Source organism: Pleuronectes platessa, chromosome 22 (assembly GCF_947347685.1).
Source record: "Pleuronectes platessa chromosome 22, fPlePla1.1, whole genome shotgun sequence".
In the NCBI taxonomy this organism is placed as follows: domain Eukaryota; kingdom Metazoa; phylum Chordata; class Actinopteri; order Pleuronectiformes; family Pleuronectidae; genus Pleuronectes; species Pleuronectes platessa.
Window position 1 is genome coordinate 5,430,406 of NC_070647.1, and position 23,438 is coordinate 5,453,843.

At 41.7% G+C, this 23,438-nt stretch overlaps 1 protein-coding gene across 6 annotated transcripts; it reads right to left on the minus strand.

The window, feature by feature from the left end:
- Positions 1–321: 321 nt before the first annotated feature.
- On the minus strand, positions 322–22,742 carry nap1l1 (nucleosome assembly protein 1-like 1). 6 transcript variants are annotated; one of them, XM_053414816.1, is made up of 16 exons: positions 22,621–22,742; positions 16,470–16,508; positions 15,437–15,525; positions 13,156–13,258; positions 10,253–10,394; positions 9,415–9,507; positions 8,906–9,034; positions 8,601–8,672; positions 8,365–8,504; positions 7,408–7,553; positions 7,290–7,309; positions 6,544–6,666; positions 6,172–6,204; positions 5,969–6,019; positions 4,238–4,274; positions 322–2,115 (listed from the first exon to the last, which is right to left on the minus strand). In XM_053414816.1, the coding sequence occupies exons 2-15, from the start codon at positions 16,484–16,486 to the stop codon at positions 4,269–4,271; spliced, it is 1,164 nt and encodes a 387-aa protein (XP_053270791.1). In that variant the 5' UTR covers positions 16,487–16,508; positions 22,621–22,742; the 3' UTR covers positions 322–2,115; positions 4,238–4,268. The 6 variants fall into 6 exon arrangements, with proteins under 6 accessions (XP_053270791.1, XP_053270790.1, XP_053270789.1 ...); XM_053414815.1 differs by having other exon boundaries at positions 322–2,118; XM_053414814.1 differs by lacking the exon at positions 4,238–4,274 and having other exon boundaries at positions 9,427–9,507.
- Positions 22,743–23,438: the final 696 nt, after the last annotated feature.

The following is a 23,438-nucleotide window of genomic DNA, read 5'->3' on the forward strand; positions in this document are numbered from 1 at the left end:
AGTGTTTTTCCTCTCCAAGGTTCTAAGTGTAAAACCATTGCAACCAGTGTTCTGAAGACTTTTTGAAGTGTCATGCTCTGGCCAACTCTACATCAGCATATCAAAGGGCTCTCTTCTCTTTTGGTGATTTTTTAATGCATTCAACCTGGGCATATTTAATTCAATTGTGAACCACTCAACCCTTTCCCCCCCCCCCCCCCCCATTAAGTGTCACTGTTGAACCATCTCACAGCAATGGCGCCATCTGGTGGCGAAAGGCTTTCCATTACACACTTGCTCAAACCACCTTGATGGAGGAACAAAATAAAGTCAACACAAGACTTGTTTTACCAATTTATTCATGAACATACACGTACAGTTATTGAGTACATTAGTATTTTTGTAGCATAGCATTTTGCCTTGACAACAGCTGCTCGGAGGGACCCTACAGAACCCTGTCACTTCCTTTTCCAATGAACAGGATTTGAATACTCCCTGCAGATTGAGAAGTACCCTGGCTCTCCACAGTGGACACGATGCTGCCCGACAACCAACACTTGGCTGTTTTCACAACTAAAAAGGCATTAAGAATTGACTGGGAAGGAGGCAGGCTACGGTTTATGCTTGGTCCCTCCTCCTTACTTTTAAATATTGCTCTGACGTACTTCTCTGAGGCCTTCTGGGTAACGAAGGGAGGGTCGGGGTGGGGCGGCGGGCGGTCGGTCACTGGAGATGTAATGGCCTTGTCACGTTTTGCCCTCATTCTTTCACAGTGATAAAATGAACATGGCGCTCAGGGCCTAGACTAAGTTCCACGAGTCACCCGACCAGTCACTAATTGGCCACACCAGAGGTAAATGTCATAAACTGAGACGAGAAAAAGGGGGCGGGGTTTGGTGAACCTGACGTGTCGGTTAACACTTCATAATCTTTTCCGCTGTGCTACATCTGCCCAACATCGTTCTTTTCTGAAAAACCAAATGTGTCTCCCCCGGTAAGAAAGGTGGCCCATCCACAGAGAGGGACCTCAGCACCCTCCCTGTTCCCTTGGAGGCAGGCGGGGTCGTCAAAGTGCTGCTCACAGGGAATACTCAGTTAACTGATGATAGGACGCCACTGGCACGCCACAGACTAGTACAAAGTGCAATAGAAACGACAGCCGCGCTACTGCGAGCCTACAAGGAGCCTGAAGCACTGGAATACTGGGGCGAAGAGGCCGGAACTCGCCATCCTACCAAACCATCTCATAATCTTCCTCATCTTAAAAGAATTTCTCTGGAATGTTAAAGAGACTCAGCCAGGTGGGATATGATCAAGTCAAAACTAACTTCACTTCTGGTCGGTTTGGGGCGAGTCTGTGCAGTTGGAGAAAGTAGACTCGTTTTGAGTGAAGTTCGGCGATGGTGCCAGCCAGTCTGCTCACTGGAATGTATCGAGAGTGGAACGTCGGGGAGATCCCACACTCCGCAAGATTGTAAAAACTGGAGTGGACACCCGGCTGCCGGTCACATCAGTCCTCCATGTCCAGGGCTGGAAATGCTACAACGTTTTTTTTTTTTTTACAAGTGCTAAAGGCCCCCGTTAGGAATATATATTTAAAAAAAAAGATTCACCTTTTACAACCAGAGCTAACCGAACCTGGAACTTTGGTAGGAGCGAGAGGTGGAAGGGGGAGTTTATAAATTGACGTCACCGTGATGCAGTCTGAACCACAGCTGTTGTCTAAGAGCAAATACAACAAAAGACTTCACAAGAACCCAAACTAGTTTAGCAGTGAAGAAACAAGTTCATGCTTTTTGAGGGAAGTTTTTTTCCTGTATTCTATCTATTTTACAGAGAAGGAAGAAGAGAAGGAAAAACAGGTCTAGTAAAATACTATGTATATTGAGCCACACAGCTCCCAGTATATTACCATGAGGTTTTGTAACAAAAATCTTGAAACCTTTTTTTTTCTTCTTCAAATTCTCTACCAAGAAAAATACAAAACATTATAAGGCGGTAAGTAACTATTTTTTTATATATTTTTTTCCTCTTTTTAGGATTTCTTAATTTGAGAAGCCGTTACAGTGCAGTTGATCCTCAAGACAGTCAGGCCAGGCTTCACTGCTGCTTGCACTCAGCTGGGGGGACTGCATCCTTCTGGAAGAAAATCACAGGGATGTGGAGGGGAAGCTGTTAATATCAACGTCACTCCGGACACACACACAAAGTAACACACACACTACACACAGCCAAGCCACTTCAACACCTAAAACATTCAACACGCTTTCAGAAATCTAAATAGTCTGAAAAGTGTCATGTATTTTGAGCAAAGCTTAAAAAAAACTAATAAAACAAACCACAAATATGAACAAAATGAATGAAACATTGACTGTGGACTGACGGTGATAACTGTGGTTTGTATTGTTTATTGGTGCCATGACTACAGAAGTGTATAGATCATCAGCCTCTCAATAAGCAGGTAGAAAGAATAGATGTGCACCACATGGCGGCCCTGAGGTTTTAGGATTTTTATGCCAACCATGAAAGCCAATGACCCTCCACCGATCTTTGTTCCATCTCTAGCGGATGATTTATTTTATGTCTTCACGATTGCTGTCCACGGGATAAAGGCAGACATGTGTATGGTGCCCCGATTATGGGGTATACACCAATGACTGTTCACAAAGATGGACGATTCATCCCCACAGGTGTTTGGTTTGACTTGGAGTTGAGTGACATTACTCTTAACACGATGGGAGCTGAATTTTTTTGTATAGTACAAATATCTTTACAGCTATTCCAGAGTGGTCTTTTCTCCCTGGCATTGCTGTGGAGAGCCCAGTTTTCATGCAGTGTCATTAAAAGGATGGATTTGTGACTAACTACAAGTTCAGAAATCTTTACAATGAGATGGATATGATTTTTCTGTTTGATATCAGCCAAAGAAGTCTGGACAATGCATTGGCTCTAACCAACAACAGCCCCGATTTAAGAACTTCCAGTGAATAGGCTCCTCTGAAAACTTGCTAAAACACATTATCTCCACTGTGACTGATTCAAGGTTTTCATGTTGGCTAATAGAAAACCCAATATTAGGACAGAGCTAGGGAAATTGAAGTTGAATGGCTCATTTTACGAGTATATAAAGGTCATTAAACTTGAGGAGATAACTACACATGTGATGTCTGCCAGTGGCGTGTATTTTTGGTGTCGCTGCAACAGGATGATAAATGTTAACACTTTAAACAACCTCAGGCCACTGAGCTCAAATTAATTAGCTGTCAAAAGCACAGGAAACACTTCACTGTGTCAGACAGGAGGATAATTAAGAGTCCATCATATCTGAGGTAGGGCGTCCTTCCAGCAGACATTAGACACTTGTAGAGGTGACGGCACACTGCAGCTGTTCAGGCTGCTCTCCGTGGCCTGATGTCATACTGACTACACAGTGCAAGGTCATTTTCACCACTGTGAAACACAACTGGCCTTTAGGCAACTCCAGAAAGTTCTGAAGATAAAAATATTACCCTTTATGTGACAGTATACACTGAATTTTCAACAAAGTTCTCCAGAAATATCTATAAATGTAGACTAGAATGTATTATCCGTTTAAAGACTAAGCTACATTTATTTTTAAAATATGGTGCAAGAGATCATGTTCCCTAATATAAATGTAAAAAAAAAACAGGCTGCTCTTGCAAACTATTTCCCTGTATTTTGGATATTTGCCCACTATTTGTTAGTCCCTAGGCAGACAGACATTCAAGGCCGTTATCCCAGCACTAAAAGCAGATCTATAGAGACATGGGAGCAGACAGAACTAATGTGGAAAAGGGAGGAACATAAAAAAGGAAGAAATGGACCAATGGTGACTCAATGGATCTTAAAACAAACATCCACAAATAAAACACAGAATTCATGGCAGACAAATCCTCCACCTGACATATAAAAACTCAAAAACCAGACGAAGTTTGTAGACGGGAGAAGTTCAACATGGTGGAGGAAAAGAAAAGGGAGGGTAGGACTATTTCAACATACAGAAGTGATACAGGTGCAAATGCAGAGCTTGGTATGGGTTAAACTTCAAAAAAACCAACAACAAACGGTGGGTTAGTAGATCGGGGGGGATGTGCAGCACGGCGGCAGAAGAGAAAAGGGTGCTCATGATTGGGGTGGGGGGGTGCAGACAGATGGGTACACGATGGAAAAACAGGAGGGAAAGTAAAGAGGTGGGGGTGTGATGGTAGTAAGCTGACAATTCACAAGCTTTACCTACCAGGACAGGGTTATTTTTCTACTGTCACCATTTACACCTAGTGAGGAAAAATTTAAAGAGTAGCTGACACCAGATGCCAAAGTGACCGGAGATGAAGAAACATTGATGAATAGGAAAAGAATAAAAATAAAAAGCAAAACTAGCAGAATACAGAATGTCAAAGATGTTTTTTTTTTTTTTTGGTTCAGCAAAGAAGAAGCAGAGGTCATGCAGGTTTATATCATCTAGTGTGAAATGCTCCGGTTTGATTTGGAACATTTTTAACTCGAGCCCAATGAGGCAGGACATAACAAGAGGCCCTTAAACTGTGACGTGGATTCAAATATTCATTTATAATGTTCACTAACTGGGCAACTGCTAAAAAGTTTAGCTTTACACATTAAGCACATTATGTATTAAGAGATTCAGTTTACTGGAGCTTGTTCACATTGCTTGTTCGTAGTTTTTGAAGCTCATTAGCTCCATCATTAGAGAGGTGACACAGAAAGTCAGTGAATAAACAGAGCCGACAGGAGAGGCCCTGCCATTTTTCTCAGGGGAATTACAGCACGCCTCTGCAGGTTTGCACTTCATTCACACCATCTACATTTTTACAGGTGTGCCAGTACCCGACACTTAATAATGCAACTACATGAGGCAGCAATGTTCAGATAATCTTATTAACCCATTTAGACCTGATGCAACCTATGCATGAAGACACCTTGAAGACCAGATGTGCCATTTGCGTGCATCTCTATTTAGAGCTGGATGAGCACGAGCGTGTTTTAATGCGATATACTTGCTGTGAACAACGCGTACACAAGTTGGCTGCTTTCGCTTATCCTGCATCTGTGGTGCAACTACCTGAGACTTTCGGGGCAAAGCGCTCTACACCCTTTAGTTTGGGTCCAGTGTTGTGCCGTAGACTGGTATCCTCCAGTAACATGCGTTGTACCTTAGCAAGTACGTGAACAATACTGTTCACAACGCAGCCAGTTACCTTTGTGTAGGTAGACAGCAAGTATATCGCAGGCTTTATCCGATTGTCATTGTTTTCAGGACATGTGTGATGAAATACATCGCAGTTTGCTACAATACTCGCAGGAAAGGCGAGTAACTGTTTGTTAGGGATCTTAGCCTGCCAAAAAAATTTGTCTATAAATACGTCTCATATGTTCAGAAAATTTATTTCAAACAAAGCTTCAGATTTAGAGGGCTTTATTATCCCCCTATTTAGGTCTTAATGGGTTAATTTTTATTTTAAGCATGCTGGATCTGTGTGTTGCGTTTAGTTAAGTTTCAGGTTTTAGTGACAACATGCAGCAGTCGGACTTAATTGACTGGTGAAAAGTAATGCTACAAATGCAAGTAAAGGTCCGGTTAAAACAAGCCAAATTAGATCATGACAACAAAATAAAAGCAGAAGCACAATGAGATGCATTTGACAGTATGTATTCTGTATGTTGAAATCAAGTCAATTTAAGACAGCCATTCTCTTCCTGCAGCTCAGGACGCCCAGAGGGCACCGGATGGTGCCGTGAGAAGAGTTTCTTACTGTGATAACGACAGATTATTTACTCATGCGCTGTCAAAAGGTTCAGAGAGATCACAGCGGGCTATCCATGGCCTCCAGTCGGAGCTGGAAAGAGCATCCTGAGCCAACTAAGTTGAGAACAGCTGAGTAAGGTCTTTCTCAGGACACCAGAGATCTTTAGAGGGAGGGGGAGTGTGTGTGCTGGGGAATGAACTCACCTTGGGATCATAGTCGGGGTCGTTCTCCTCATCAGCCTCCTCCTCACCTTCCTGCACACACAGCACAGAGACTTCAGTTTAATGGGTTCCCTCAACACAACCACAATAAGCTCTTAATCACATTTACCACAACAATAAAACCACATCTCACTGTGGTCAATCATTCTCACTAGTTAACTGTGCAGTGCCCTCAATAGTCTCACCTCATCATCAGCCTCCTCTCCCTCTTCATCATACTGTAAAAAAAAAAAAAAAGAAGTGAGGATTGGTTAGAAAACAGATGATAAACTGTCACATTTGTTATGAAGAATACCCAACTGCCAAGGAACTTAGCAATGTTATCTAAGGTTACATCCATGCTACAACGTTGTCTATGTAATTGTTTCCATACATAACTGTTCCTCCTCGTCGCGAATAAAAACAAGAAGTTTTCAAACTAAACTGGGACCAGCAGCTTTCCCAAACATATCCGCAGCAGATTTGATGCATATCAAATTGAAACGTAGTAGTATGGATGAAGCCTTAACTACTAAATTCAGTGTGCAGTCCTGCCAAGCGAAATGATTGATACTCACATCATCATCATCATCCTCTATGGCCTCTCCTGTGAAGTAGAGCACGGCCCGAGGTACGATCCGCTCACGGATGAAGTGGCCAATTTCAAAGTCAGCAGCAAGAACTGCCTCCGAGTCCTCATCCTGAAAAAAGACAGACATTTTATTTTTGCATGTCCCTGTTTTGTCCCTTAAAGATTAGAACTACTCTGGGGTGAAATAAAAGCTACGTTGGCATCATTACGTTTTGGCTGAACAACCACAGCCTGTACAACTTATAGATTAGAGTTTGACAGGAAGTTACACCATTGTTTAGTTGTGTATTGGACATTGAATTTTTAAAATGATTTGTCAGCAACATTTTCCATTGCGTAATCAGGGGGTGTTAATAGTTTTAAATTACGTCACTATTGAGGCTATCGGTCCCCTTACTCTACGTCCCTCTGTGAACAACTATAACTGGCTACTTTAAAAAGACTGATTATTTTTGCCAAAATCAATTTAAAAGGAGAGAAGAGGTGCCAGAGTTCTCTGTCAGGCAGTATATACGGTTTTTGTTTTTAGTGCTGATGATATAAGGAATTAGATTTAGAGTAAGAGTAAGCTTTCTGCAGTTTGGTGACATCATACCAGATAATTAAAAACGATCAAACAGTTAATTTGTTCAGTCCTGCAAATTTGGATTGACAGCAGTGGTATTATCCAGTGATGGAGTCAGTGTTGAAGTTTAGCTAAATACATAAACAATAGGAAGAACAATGACTTACCAACTCTCCACTTTCTGGAACTGTAAGAGAAGGAGAATGGATAAGGTTTGTTTAAATAAACAGTAGTTTTCATTCCATGGTTACATGATCCCTCATATTTCTGCCCCATCGTTCTTACCCTCTGGTGGAGTGAAAAAGTTGAAGAAGGAGTCGTTGGGGACGGTTTTGGTGACTGTCCTGACGGTGCCGCGACCCTTGTGCTTCTGTTTCTTCTTAATGGTTTTCAACGTGACGTTCTTGCCCTTTGTCCAGTCAATCGTGCAACTGGGGTGAAACAGGAGGAGGCAGCGACAGAAAGCAGTCAGCATCCACCAATTTCAAAATGTCAAATCTAATTAGAGATTCAAATAAATCAGCTTAGATTTATTTTAGGAATGCAAAGTGGTGAGGTCACATAAACGGTGAGTCAGAAAATAATGAGGTCACGATGAGAAAATGTTTGGTGCAGATTATATTGGTTGCTGTGGGGCGGGGGGGTATTTCATTAAATAACAGCTCATGTATGAAAGACTGAATAAACAACTCTGACAGTATGAAATAAATAAACATAAAATAAACAGTGATTTACTTGGATTCAAAATGAAGACCACAGCAAAACAAAAGAATGTAACAATTAGGGCTAAAACCATTGATTATTCAAGCAATCACCCGAGGAGCGTCTCAAACTTGCATCTCAGAAGAGCATGTCAATTATGAGGCAACGCAGTCATTCTGCATATGCACCTAATTGTCAAGAGCTCTGCTAAACGGCCATAACAACATATTTACCTAAATCAGGGGTCGGCAAGTAAGCCTGGTCGCTGATTGGCTGTCATAGTGTTTTCCAATTAGAAACAAACACATCAATAGACGTGTGCCTGTACGCTCAACCCATGGGTGATCTGATTAACCTTTCACACAGTTAATGCACTTTATTTTGCATTAACACACAAAATAAAGTTTTCAATATGCACATGCTCTACCGCGTAAGAACAGGTAGAAGCTCAACTAAACACCAATAACAACCATTTTCACCTAAAGCAAACAATTCCAACACAGAGCAACTAAAGCAGCATGTCACACTAACAGTACTCACCCTGTGCAGCACATGATTTCTGGGCCGTCAAAAGAAAAGGGGTCGGTCTCGTCGGGCTCTGATCTCATCTTGTAGGTTTTTGTCAACACTGTGTTTGTGAAGAAGTCGTTGGCCTCAAAGAGGAACTCTAACGTGAAGCTCTGGGTGAAGGAAGAAAAGAGACGTGATTGGATACAACTCACTTGCTTAATAAACAGATTGCTTTACGCCATGTTACCGCGTGTCGGCTTACTCACCATGGGCTGTCCTGGATCTGAGAATTTAACTTTAATATCTTGTAAATGTTTAAGGATGGGTTCGTCATGTTCCTGAGGAAGAGAGACGGCACCAGAGCGTTAGATCATCCAGAAATGGACAGAAAAGAGGCATGTCTGTTTTTTGAAACATGACTGGGAAAGTGCCACATACTTTGTTATAACACCCCTGCTCTGCACTAGTTGGCCAGCAGGTGGAAGCACACCCTGATTTTTAATTGTTGGAAGCACATCTTGACAGTGACCCATTTTCTCAGGCTAGCTACGAGCCGTCTGGATGAACCTACCTGCAGCATCTCACTGAGCAGGTCCACGTTTTTGAAAACTGTTAACCAGAACTCGGGGATGCCTTTGGGGTCTTCCTTCTCCTCGTCCTTCTTCTCCTCCTCTAGTTTGGCCTTCTCCTTCATTTCATCCTGATTAAAAGGAGACATTTTCCTGATCAAAATAAGGCTTGCTCAACCACTTGCTGTTTTTGACTATGTCAACACAAGCTTTCCACACAGATGACAGCCCTGGGGACAAGATGAAGAAAAGAATAGCTACAATTATAGTGGCAATAAATCACTACAATGATTTCATCAAGTCCGCTGCCGCTCTGCGACTGAAACCAGGGGTAGTAACTTTAAATTTGAATCCTTGTCTTTAATTATTAGCTGTATGCATTGCTTCCATTTTATTAAGTGAACCTTAATAAATTCTGGTTGAGCAAAGATTATACATGCATGAAATGTAAGCAGAAGGTTAAAAATTCAGTCAGCCAGGAAACATGCAGGTGTTTAAACGTCACCTGTACCTGCTTACTTACGGTGAGCTCTTCCTCCTCATCTGCTTTCCATTCACATTCCTCATCTGTGGGCTCGTAAGCTGCTTTCACTATGTCACTTCTCTGTCAACGGGAGAGGAGAAAGTTAGCCGTGGCTCTGAAGTAACGTGCATTACATCATCATCTCTGTGTTGCATCATGTGATGGGATTTTTACAAAAACGTAAGATTACAAACCAAGGAAATAAGGGATTCTGAGTCATGTGACCTCCAAAAGTATTAAAGATAGAGTTTTCATAAGTGTAACTACAGGAAGTGTCAGGTCAGTTTTACTCCCACATTGATGACACGGCCTTCTCTTTTTTTTAATCTTTGATTTTGCTACAGATTCCGAGTGACAACTCACCACCCCCCCAAAAAAATTGGGTAGCTTCTAAACAAGCAGGTACACACAGGAACTGAGAGCTTATGTATAAGGTAATATAAAGACTTAAATAGGTAAGCGGACATGTTTCCTCCTCAATGATTGAGACTTAATGACCATAATCGCTAGTTGATCCACAATAAAGACAAATATTTGGTTAATATCAGGAAGAGAGCCTGCAGTTCACTAAACACAAAAGGGAAAAGAGAGTTCTGGATCAAAGCTCTACAGACTGATGGAACAAATCTGAACCTTCTCACAGATACAAAGCATCTGGTCGCATTTATGATCCAATACCTCAGGCAAAATTACTCTTGAACTTGTGTAATAGGACTAAATCTTCCACACAATTGTCCATATTGATGTAAACCTGCAAAAATATAACACCTACATAAACATTGTCAATACTCAAAGTAAGTATAAAGAATGTATATAAATTACATACTTTGTCAAACAGGGGTTGGTAGAGCGCTGCGTACTTCCTCTCCAGTTCGTGTACTTCTTCGTAGAACTTGGCCTCAATGTGGGCACACTTCACCTGCAGGTTCTTCAGGGCGTTTACGCGTCTCTTTACAACCTTTGGTAAACTGTGGGACAGAAGGAAGCAGAGAAGATGTGAGGGGAATCCCGGGAGAAAGAAAGATCATGGAAAGGACATGGTATGAGGCCATAGGGACTGTTAGAATATTTTGTGTGGTTTAAAGGCTACATCCGCACTAACGGTTTCAGACCAGTGATTTCTTTACTTGGACTGACGACAACATGGAACAATTACTGGCATAGGGCCAATTATAAAACTTAGAATGGCATTTGTATATGCATGAACACCAGCCCAAAAATAATGTCCCTAGTGGGGGAAGTATATCATAACATTCTCCTTTCCAATCAAAACTAATGTTTGAGCTGTAAACTAGTTCATATGATGAAATTAAAGTGAAAACAGCTGGACTGCTGAGATTGTGAAACCTAAAGATAGATGTGTATATAATTTTGTTATTGTGCTTTTCTTCTGCTTCCAGGCTTCTAAATTTAAAAACATGGGACAAAATGTGCTCAATTTGGAGGACGTGGTAACAGAGAGGACCCTGCCTCTGAAGTTAATCTGCTGAGAGCTTTAGAGCCGAGCGACACACTGCAGGGGAGCACTCTCCCCAGAGGATCTCAAACGAGCCAGGGTGGCCTTCCCGGTACGCTCTTTAAACAAACTGAAACCAAGCCAAGAACACATTTTAGTGACATTTGCTTCATTTAGCAGTGAAGAAACTGTGTCTTATTTGTAGACAGATGTATTAGTTTAGGCTTGAAGGATTCACAGCCTTATTCTTGCTCTGGATAACAGAGTGGCTTCCTCAACAGCATAATAACAAATGCAAATCTTTAAAAATGGCCTTTTAAAACCCCTTATAGATGTTAATTAATTCCAACCAACTGGACATCATTGGATTCTTATGATTTACTTATATTCTCCACCCTGAAATTCAGCTATAAACTGTACCACAATAATGTTTCGGTTGATTAGAACATATGCTTCGCTAACTGCTTATAAGCAGGGCTAATAAATAATCCGGTGGGTTTTTTTTGACTGATCATAAATAAATAGAATAAATAACATAACATGTGAGATTGCTTGTTTTATTACAAGTCAAAAAGCCAAAGATATAACAATTATCTGACAAGTTATTACTGCTGAAAGAGTGTAAACTAATGAATCAATTGATAAATCATTTCAGACCAAACAAGAGCTGCTTGTTGAGGTATTATGTCCAACTCAACGTCAGGACCGATGGGAGGTTCTCTTAATATATCTTGTACATATCTAATAACTACAGGTTTTATACATCTTTCATCACATATTCATTCACTGTAGTTGAATGTTGCAATGTTAGTTTATTAATGCAGATCTCTTTAATGCACCTGTGCAAACTCATTCGTCCATCTTATATGTATATAAAATGGATGAATAAGACAGCAGTTAATTGATATGCCACTAATGTAAATGACTTAATACATTAATAAAATTAAAAAAAGTTATGCTTCATAGTGCAACCATAAAATGTCAACACTAACACAGATATAGGTTTCTCTGCAGTGTGGTAAATGAAAACGTCAGCACTATTCTAGCATGGGGATGCTTGTTAAGCCTCAAGTGCTTCGCTGATCAAACTGGTGAGTTTTTCGGTGACTTTTATTTAACAAGTTGATGAAAGTGGTGCTTCCTGGTGGTCCTGAGGTACAGTGGGCGGTGGCCCTGCTGCCACAACACACGACTAAATACACACTACACAGAATCTCCTGTCATGGCTGTACTTCTTCGCTGAGGGATTTTACAAAAAGATTTTAGTCTTCGAGCATTTCCCTTTTGTTTTTCGAAGGAATTGACAATTGTCCTTTTTGACACCGTCGTCAAACGTTTCTTTCTCAAGTCTTTTAGTAGGTAAGGGTTATGTTTGAGGATACAATGGATGCTTCCTAAGTAGGGAACACGTCGCCTGTACCGCTCTCCATCTTCTATCCTTCGACTGAGCCAATCAAATTTGAGACAAACAATGTATCACACAGGCTGTCGTCAGGCTGCCTGTTAAGCTGCTCTGCACAGAGTGATCTGAATCTGTGCCAATTTTCCCTCTTGCTTCCCTGCTATTTAGACGACTAATACCTGACCTAATGTGAGCTGAGGTTTGACAATCCCCTAATGTGAGAGACTCAGCAGCACAATGAAACCTGACTATCAACTCAGTATGGGCTCAGCTATTGAGTATCAGGCTGAATGCATATTCATGTTTAAGTGGAACACTGCTGGTACAGATGAGAATGACTGAACCTCACTTGAAGTTAAGTTGTCTGAAAGCACATCTACTCAACAGGGAACAGTCACCACTTACAAAACTAATTAACACAATATGTAATCAATTGGAAAAACAAGAACATCCACAAATTCGAAATCCTAGCCCAAAGCAACTAAATGAAACAGCCTGGTTAAAAGCTACCGAGATTAAAAACAAAAAAAATAACAAAACAATCAAATGTGAATAATAAGGCAATGTTGTGATGAAAACAAATACTGTAGTTTGGGACAATAATAAGTTTTTAACAGCCTTCTACCAAAAGATTGAATAGTCAGGTTCGCTGCTAGTAAAAGTAACAATATATTGATTAATCAGTCGACTAATCAATTTGAACGATATCTAGCATGGTGAGATAACTTATTGGCGGATGCCACCCCCCACGAGGCAAATTAATTACTTTAACAGTTTCATGTCCTTACAGATGCTGAACAATCGGAATTATGCTGAATCTTATTCTGCTACACGACAAAATTGCCAAGGTCAAAATGAGTCATTCCCTCACCTCTCCATGTACCCCGATGGTGAGCCGTTCAGCCCGTCCAGCCTCTCCTGCAGCGCAGCCAGGATCTGTGGATTCTGCATCATCTGCACAGTCAGCTGACGAGCTGAGCACACAAAACACAGAGTAGTCAGTAGTGTAAGATGAGGGCAGACAAATTAAGGATTATGAAAGAGTCATTTGGGTCATATTTGGATGAGAACAGGTTTAGGACAGGATTCAAAAAGGCAAGAACTTAATTTGAACCCTTTCTATTCCGTAATGTGACCTGATCCTTAAACAACATCTGAGTTTTCCCTGAGTTATATTGCACATCACAGAATAATGGTGCAGCAGAGTACAACAGCAGTTTCACCTGTTGTGATTCCTGCATACTTTGTTGTTCATTTGAGTAAATAACAGCCAATGCAGCAGAGACATAAGAGTTGCCAGTCTCCAATAATAACGGGTGCTCTCCTTTTGTAAAATCAGACAGGTGACATATGGTACGATGTGAGTGTACAACACATTGCTTGTGCCTATCAAAGCTCAGCCCGATTGCTGCTGGCAGGTGAGAAGATTAAAGAGACTGCAAGTCCCTCTTCTCTGTTGGCACATACTAGCCATTTTGCTTGTGGTGTCGTAGCAGCTCAAATAGATCAGCTGTCCAAGACTCTGCATGCAGTCAAATAAATAGACTTGACTAGAAAATAACATAAGAGGTACTGGCTGAATGATTTGATAGAAAATACCACTTTGGTTTGATAAATCAGTGAGAATTTGCCGTCATCACAGAGTACAGCTTTTAGAGGTCAATGTCAACTTTGCAAGTAGCTATACTTTATGTCTCTAGTAACTTCCATACACTTCGTAACCTTGAGCAAAAAGTGCTTCAGAATAAAATGGCTCTTAAAGATACTCCACTCAACAACTATCCAGGATTTGCCCTCTGCAGGTCTAAACAGAAGCTATAAATGTTTGAAGCCTGTTATTTTCACGAAGAAGCGAGTAAATATCTTTAATTTTGTCATTTTTACAGTAGATATTCATTCATGGAAGCTACAGAATGATTGCTCCTGATTTAATGCTCATCACAAACCAGTTGCATCCAAACCTTTTGAGTATGGCTAACCCAGGGTGAATTAGGTTTCCTCTTCTGCATCTAAACTGCAAGTTAATGTCTTTTATATGTATGTGTTGCTCTGAACCCAAGGAAGAGCCGTGTCAAGCTTTAAGTAATTGGGATGAAGCACTCAAGAAAGCTGCAATTGTGATGTATGCGCGCCCATCAGTCCCTACGTTCAGGCCTATTTTAAAACAACAACAGTGCAAGTGCAAATCAAAGATATTTAATTAATTCAATAAGACACAATGATGTTTGTGGCGTATATGAAAAGTGCAACACTTATAGTGCATTTCTGGAGAAGACTGTCCTTATGTAAAGCTCTGGTCCAACCACCGACATGCATATTTAAAGACAACATTTATGCATCCCCATTCTTTTAAAGAAAAAAGCTCCACTGTTGACAGTGAATAAACCTGAGGAAGCGAGATACTGTATAATTTACACTGTATGCCAGCAGATGTATTTTCACCTTTGGATTAGAAACATCGGTTCACTTTCACAAATCTTCAGAGCGAGACGTGCGGGTCCTTTTAGCTTGTTACTCATGTCTCATAGCAGCCTTGATGCGTCAGTGTGTTATACGAGTGGTTTCTTAACAAGAGTTTGCACCGCATGGTAACACCAGCAGTCTGTGTATTACTCATGCATTTCTAATCTCCCCTCAGCTTCCAGAGTTCTTGTAAGGCTTTCCTGAGAGTGTGGTCGTTATGACGGCTCACTCGCACGCAGTCAGAACGAGCCTTTTATCAAGTCTGCCTTCTCAAAGACTTTTTAAATCTTGCTATAAATAGAAAAGGGCCAAACAGCCATCTATATCCATCTACAATGAGCCGGGAGTGGGCTTACACATTGGAGCCGTCTGAATCATTTACTGAGCATCAAAAGGATGCATAAACAGCATCCAGATCCAAAAATAAAATGGATTACTGCCTCCCATCATTTCATGCAAATACCTGCTCGGTTCAAAAACAGTAAAAAAGTAGAAACGGAATAAAAACATTCATAAACACCCTGAATAATTTAACATTATTCATTATACAAATTTCTTCTTTTAAAGACATAGAACTCCTCTTTCCAAACTGCACACAAATGATTTAATTTGCATTAACAAACAGACCTCCAATAACTACACTCAGGTTGTTAATGACACCATACTGCATGTTTTGCAAATAGGTTCACCTTTGCTGTTTTCATCTTCTCCAGTCTCCTCTTCTTCCACTTCCTCCACATCCTCCATATCTGCTGGGTCCATCTCAGCCTGGTCTTTGCTGCTCGGGGAGACAGAGGTGGCAAAGGGAAGACGAGAAGGTCAGACAAGGCACAGACACGTGGGTGTTAATCAGTCAATTCATTTTAATACAACCAATCTGACTTTGAGGTTTTGTCGAGTCACCGCACCTTGTTTAGAGATTGACCAATCTGTACTTGTACAAATTTCAATCATGGTACGGGTTCCTCAGAATGCAAAATATTGAGCCATACATATGTACGCAACACACTTCTGCAAAAGAGCATGCAAGGCAATACCCTAAAAGACTATCTGTGTTTTTATATCCCAGTGAGGACTTCCAAAATAAATACAAAAAAAACAACTCTTTAGAAATTCTGGCACAGTAGAGGACAACAAGACCTTTAAAGTGCGTCCGTCTCTTTCCTAAAGCAGCAGTGGTTACAATTATTCAGTAGCAGGACATTGTTACAGCAATGAACGTCGCGGAAAATATGAATAGATTATGTTCTGTCACAGCATTGCGATGCATTGAAGACTCAAGACATTTCCAAACCTCTAGTGTATTTGTTTGTATGACCTGGACCATGTGCAAGAGACATATACTGTATCCATTCCTGTGTGTCTGACCACCACAGTAGGGTAACTAAGGCTGGATCAGTGTAAATCATTGTGTTCTGTGGTGACTTTGGTATCAAACTGATGGTTAAATTGACTGCGTGGGCGTGACAGTAAAAACCCATAATTTTGGTAAACATCTGTTTACTCTTCAGCTTATTGGGGGGCAGGGGGGTCCCCTGTGGGTTTGAATATGTAGCACCACACCTACATCAGTGATGTCACAGCTGGTGTATCTCTCACTTTAACCGTCACTGACCCCTGGAGGCTACTTCAGGGACAAAACATGCAACCAAAAGCAGAAGAAGAGACAGGTGGAGGAGGGGTCAGGTGTTTACAGTCATCACTGAGGGAAAATGTACTCACTTGTCGATGTCTGCCATTTTAGCTGAGTTTCAGGTGATGCTAGAAAAGACAAGATACATAAGAAAATGATTAGATTTGAAATACTGGAGAGAAAAAATTATCGCTTTTGATCCAACATTTACCGTAATCAGATCTGGGTCAAACAGCATTTACAAATACACTTTAATGCTCATTTTAAACTGCTTACAGCACTACAGGGGCGATGGCCAAGTTAGTTCATTTGACTTAATTACAAAACACTAATAAAACATTCCTTCATTAAAAGTTAGCTCTTAACTTCTTTACAACTTGAATGGACTCTATACTTCTAGCAAGATAAGATGCAGGTGTACACAGCCATTGTGCCTTGGGCTCAGTAAAATCATAAATGATTGCCCGAGATGGTACCAATTATTCAAACTTAACATTTGGATATGTGGCAATACTTCCTGTCTACATCAGGAAAAAACACCACAGAACAATAGAGACGTTTCATCAAACTAACCTTTTTTTTTTTTTTTAAATAATAATGGCATTAAAAGCTTTGCATCCCAACCATTATGGTTGAAATAAAAACAAGCATTACGAGTAATCCCACTCTTGCAAATGATGGCTGTGTGCATGACCATGTATAAAGGAAAATTCTATAAAAAAAGGACCCATATGCAGCAACACGACAGTCTGTACCTGATGAACGATCAAAGCTGGTTTCTTTTTAAACCTCATCTTAAGCTGTACAAGATACTTAGCTGGAACAGATTGAGCCGTTTAAATCTTGTCACATCAGCAAAACAGATTTTTTTTTTTTAAATGTATGCTGCATTTATATGAAGTCTACCTGTCACTGTAAAGAGGAGCATAAACTAAAATTGTCAATGGAAGGAGTTTGACTGTTCCCTTGCAAAATGCCTACACAGAAGCAAAAGGTTTTTAAGAAGTGTATTATTAACATTTTCTCCCCCACTTTCAAAAACATTGAAAATGGTGCTTCAGCACTAGGGGTGGGATGATGAAGATGCAATTGGCACCATCATCATGACAAACATTCAGTGGTTTGTGTCCATTCTCAAGGTCTCACAAGTTCAGGTTTTACAGTGGAAAATGTATTTTCTTGAACACAACCCAATACATTCCTCACACATTATAGTAGTCAGGTAAAAGTTATTTCTACCGCTTGTAAACACAACTCAGGAAATGTTTGTCAGGCATCTGCACTGTCTAGGGGGGTGTTCAGATAAAGCAAGCACTTTATTTCACAACAGATTGAAAAATACCTCTCTGCAAAGCACATCTATAAGCACTGAATATCAGTCATTGTCCATGATTCTGTTGTGGACAATGTAAAATGTAATCATGTTCATTCTTTTAGTCCAGGAAGTAATCAATACAATGTTAAATATGCCAAAATAATTGGGTTGTGGTTCCTCATTTTTATGACTGGCTTTGAAACAAACTATTTCCTGCTCTGTGTGTACAGAGAATGTTTATCACACAAACAGAAAGAATTTGGATAATTCAGGCCATATGCTTGAATTGCTCTTAGTCCAAACAGGATCAATCCTGGTTGTGATGCATCCAACCCTCATTCGCTCATTCCCTCCAAGAACCTTCTTATCTTAAGAGAGATGGATAACCATGGTGTTCTTTTCAGGGGGGATGGACATGGTAAACTTGCATTGACAGTAGGCAATAGGGATGGGCGTTCGATTAAATTGTCTTTGTCGATCGTCGGGAGAGTTAATGACGAATTTTCGATTAATCATTAATATTTTTAAGTTAAAAAATTCACTATTTATAAGCTACATTAAAATGCAGTGAAAAAAAAAGCGTGTTTCCTCATTGAGATCTTTATTACAAGACGAACAAAATATGCGCTGCCGTAATCTTAAGCAGCGGAGCCGACAGCTAGAAGCCGGTGCTACTAAACACAACTGACCCTCGTTGTTTTTTTCTCCAAAATAAAACATAAAAAAACATAATGTTAAACAACAACTACAAATATATAATACTTAGGTCTGACAGGTTTTGCCAAATGTAACTCAAAACTATCAACAAGTTACCGAGTCGAGAAAGCTTCATAAAAATAACCAGTAACTCACATACAACTTGAGCACCAGCCTACGGATTTGTGTTGAGAAAAAGATGAGCATGTTAACATGCTCTGGGGTCAGACGCGAACGCAGCCTGGTGACCGTCAGTCCAGCCGCCGAAAAAACCCGCTCTGAGGGGACTGACGTCGCCATGATACACAGGTAGCTCCGTGCTAACTTGGCTAACCTGGCCGAGGCTCCGGTGTTTGCGCTCCCCTCGTCCGTGTCAGACAACGCAGGCTCCTCATCTCCCCCAGCCTCTGGGATAGCTTCGCAGTATTGGCAGTGAACCAAGTCATTTTTGAACTCAAAATGGTCCCATGCAACACTTCGCCGTGACCTCTTCATGTTTACTTTGGAAATGGAACTACACGGTAACTCGCAGCCAGTCGCAGGTAACTGAGTAGGACTGTGGCGTTTTTTTCAAACACTGCCCCCCGTGGTCAAATGTGTAATTAGCGAATTTCTCGATGAGACAATTATTTCATCGAGGAAATTCTTAATGATCAATTAATCGATCGTCGATTAATTATGCCCATCCCTAGTAGGCAACCATTAGGATGTATATTGTGTTACGATAGAATAATGTCCATCACTTAATATTGTGTCCTATTGTTTTTCTCTTTGCTTCACTGATCACACACTTTTTAATTTAGATGATGTTTTGGCTTCACAGACATGGAGGCCAGAGAATGTGATAGAATGAGGCAAATCTGAAGTGTATAGAGTTATTTTCTTATATTTTTGACCATGTTCACATTTGCATTTCAAATGTAACGAGAAATGGGCCTTACTATGTGGTAATTCTATATAAACTAATAAATGAATTTGCTGAAAATGCGCTATATGGTGATATTGTTATCTGGATATGAAATGGCTGTCAGTTTTGGAGTTTGGCCATATTGCACGGCCCTAGTATAAGACAGTAAGGCAACAGATCAGGACCTGGAAGTGGCCGTGTCAAAACTCACTGAGGTGGCTGTAACTCAAACCTGAAGCCTTGCAGTGAATAATAGACCGGGAGGAAATCTGCTTGTCACAGGAAACCGAGCAACATCAGCTGTTAATCGGAAGTGGTAAAGATTTTCAATACTGATGCTGGATCAACACAGACAATGCTGATAATGTTAAAAATCACAGTTATAATTATAAATTGAGTTTAAATGTTAGGTATTTATTGATGCTAAGGGGAATTTACTTGTATGTTGTATGGGCTGGTCCTACCAATCGGTCTGTCCAGGCTGCCCACCAACAGTATGTTGAAAATGAGTACAAGAAAGATGAGACTCCCCAACAGACTGAGAAATTGTTGTAGTTTAGCTCAGTTAAAGCAGCGGTAGCACTTCCCACATGGCAGCTCCCTCAGGGGGCCATTAATGTGCTTCTAATGACTTTCAAAGCTCCGCTGGACTCCCTGTTCTGCCAGCAGTGAGACTGACAGGAGCTTCTCATGGCTTATAGCTCCAACGACCTGCTCTGTGTCACTGTCCATGCTAAACTGAGCAGCGGACAAAGTCTCTCCCATGTTCCAAACTACCCAGCCACGCCTCCGAGTTACAGCCCCCGACTCATCTGATGGCTTTTTAAATAACGTTGGAAGAGGGGTTCTCACAGAAGAGAAGGTGTGGTCAAGGAAGCTGATCAGTCCAATACATGTTGATGTAATACATCCAGTATGAAATAACTGTTTGACCTACTTCAACCACATTGCCCAACCCTAACCAGGTCTCTCTTTCAGAAAGATATTCATATTGCACCTCCTTGTGGGGGTGTGGGGTGTGTGGGGGGCGGAATCTATATCTCATTATCTAAATCTGAACTGCAATCTCTTTCTTAAAAATGTTTGTTTAGAAAGCCTGAAAATCGGTGACATTTCGATAAGGTTGAGAGTGTGGCAAAGGTTCCTAATCCTGGTCCGACAACCGCCCACCGGCTGGCTTTCCATCCTGTCAAGTGTTGAGCTTCATTCACCTGTCATCATTCACCTGTCATCCCATAATTACTGCCTTCTTGAATGGCTAACCTTAACAGCAGCACAGCTCGGACTCCTGAGGCCCACAACTCTGAACGGCCCGAGCCACGTAACAGAGACAAAGGGAAACACTGAGATAAAACCATTTCTCATAGGGGACCAACAATTTAAACCAATACCACGAGACAATTGGGCCGTTTGGATTTTCGAAAAATATTTTCAGCAAAGCAATCGAATCACCAACACCCCTGCATATCTTAGCTGTCCTACATTTATCTTATACAGCGACAATATTCAACCAAAGATCTGAAGTGACAGTTCACTGATCTCAAAATAAATCCGCAACAGATCAAACCATTTCGTCCTTCATACGGGTATAACTGATCAAGAGTGTGTGTGGGTGTGTGTGTATTTAAGACTTTCATTAAGTCCCATTTCATCTCAACTGAGAGTTTCATTCTGTCACTTTCTTAAAATGGTGACACATTCTGAAGCTTTCACTTTTCAGTCGACATAATCCCAAAGTGAGCGGCTGCACATGTGCCCGTTATCTCGCTACAATATCTGAGGTAAAATGACACCCAACAACACAGCCATCTTCCCTGTCTTCTCTATATAAATCCAAATTATTGATGGGAAAGCTCTTAGTAGCAGAAGCACATATTGTTCAAATACACTGTTGTTGCATAAAATGTGATGACAGGGATTTTTTCAGTCCTTTGTAGACGCACAGACATGTCTGTCTGCTGGGAGACCAGGTTCTACTTCCTACAACGATGATGTCTGTGGGGAGTTTGAATTTACATTTATTGCTAGTGTGTTAATCATTTGCTGACGCTAAGGTTCCTAATGTACCTGCATGTGATTGAATAGCTCAATGCAACATGGTATATTGTCATGTAAAATCGATCAGCACCACCATCTATCTCCACCAGAAGCCAACATCTGTCCAAGTCTCGACACGTGATCCGAGATTTCTCTGATAACACCACAGCTCTGCACATGTTGAGCGAGGCATGTTACTCCTACACATGCATGGGACATATGAATCACATATGTTTTTTTGTTTTTTAAAGCCAGCAGATACCACCAGACAGTAAATGCAGTCGGCTCTGTGTGGGAGCCGCATGTGTCCCAGTGAACCATCAGACTGATCTCACACACAGACAAGTTCTCCTCTCTGGTACCAGTCCCCCCTCCCTAATCCTGCCCAGCGACCACGTGTTGCATGCTCAAGTCTAGCGAGCCACCAATGACTAACAAAAAGCGCAGGGTGGGAGCCTGCTCTCTCTTTACTCTTGACATATTTACAACTGCATGCAGCCCCTAACAAGACAGTTAACGTGCCGAGACGTCAACTAAATAAACGTCCCCTCGCGTTCCCCACAAACCAGGCGGCGACCCCCCACTAGTGAACAGGCTAACTTTAGCCGGCCTGTGCCCGGTCTTGTCAACGCGCTGCCTCGCTGTGTCCGGCTAGTTAAGCTAGCTTGCGCGCTGCTAGCTTGATGCGCACTACCCGGGTCTGAGCCTGTGGGAGGACCAGACTGGGGCTTAGAGAATGTGGGCCAGTGGACAAGTGGTGCCACGGGCGCCTGTACCACGCTGGAAGCCGCTTTTGTTGTGTCATGCTGCCGGCTGAGCGATCGGAAGCAGCCGCGTTGCGCCGTGTCTCTAAAAGTCCAGAGTCTCGTAACCACTTCCCCGCCCGGAGGATCACCCTCCAAAAAAAAATTTAAGGTCGAGTCCAGAAAATACAAGATACGAGACACGTGTCAACCAATGTCGAATAACGCTGACAATTGTGGGAACTATTTGACGTTATGTTGCTTCTGCCAATGCTGTAATTCTCGGGATAATCCCCGGGAATCGAACATAGAGGATTGTTGGAATTTTTTTGAAACGCGTGTAACGTTAACACATCATGGTGGAGCAGGCTCGATGGCTGCTGCCGCTGTCTGACTTGCTCGGAAGCGTAAGCAGAGAAAGAGACGTCTCCCTCCGCCGTGTCCGCTGGCATAAGCGGCTCAAACGAGGTTTTAACTTCCGAGACGATGCACAAGTTGCAGGGCGTCGGCGCTGAGGCCGCGTCCATGTCCCCGTCCCTTACCTTCTCTCTGTGGCCGGAGGCTGGACAGGTTTAGACGGCGCTGCGCAGTGAAGCGGTCCCGGGGAAGAAAGACACTCCGCTCAGATGGCGGTAAAAGGGAGAGAGATCCCGCCGCCTGCGCTCATATACATCCTACGTCATCACGTAAACTGGCAGTCACCGAGGCAACGCTGCTCATGGGAGGGGCAGCGGCGAGGGCGCCCCAGGGGGAGGGAGGCGCAGGGGGGAGAGATCATCATCATCATCATCATCATCATCATCGTTGTCATCATCAACAAGCACCATCATCATCATTAAGCATCATCATCATCATCATCAAGCACCAGAATCATCAAGCACCACCATCATCATCAGAATCAGAATCATCATCATCTCGATCATCATCATAAGCAGCAGCATCACCCCTGTCATCCGCTTCCTCTTCTAATCATCGACAATCCTCCTCTTCATCCTCTTCCTCCTCTAATCATCATCATAATCATCAAGCACCACAATCTCATTCATAATCATCATCATCATCATCAAGCACCATCATCTCAATCATCCTCTTCATCATCATCAAGCATCATCCTCCTCATCCTCCTCACTGGGCCTCTCCCGGTTATTATTTACAATAATTACTGCTCCAATGAAGTTATGTCACAATCAAACCTGAAAGTTCACCATTGACCTTGGAAATGGCGGCATTTTTTTATCTTGAAAACTTTCAGTTCCATATCATGACTTTCATCAGGCATTTGAAATTAAATATTCATCACGCTGAAAATTCCAGATAGGATTTTATTTCCCCGTAATTGCGCCTGACATACAGTGGGCTA

Coding starts and splice junctions, on each gene's coding strand:
- nap1l1 (XM_053414811.1), bottom strand. Junction 9,508..10,252: donor ACCAACCCCTGTTTGACAAA/GTATGTAATTTA, acceptor TCCCGTTGACAG/AGAAGTGACATAGTGAAAGC. Junction 8,505..8,600: donor CAGATCCAGGACAGCCCATG/GTGAGTAAGCCG, acceptor TCCTTCACCCAG/AGCTTCACGTTAGAGTTCCT.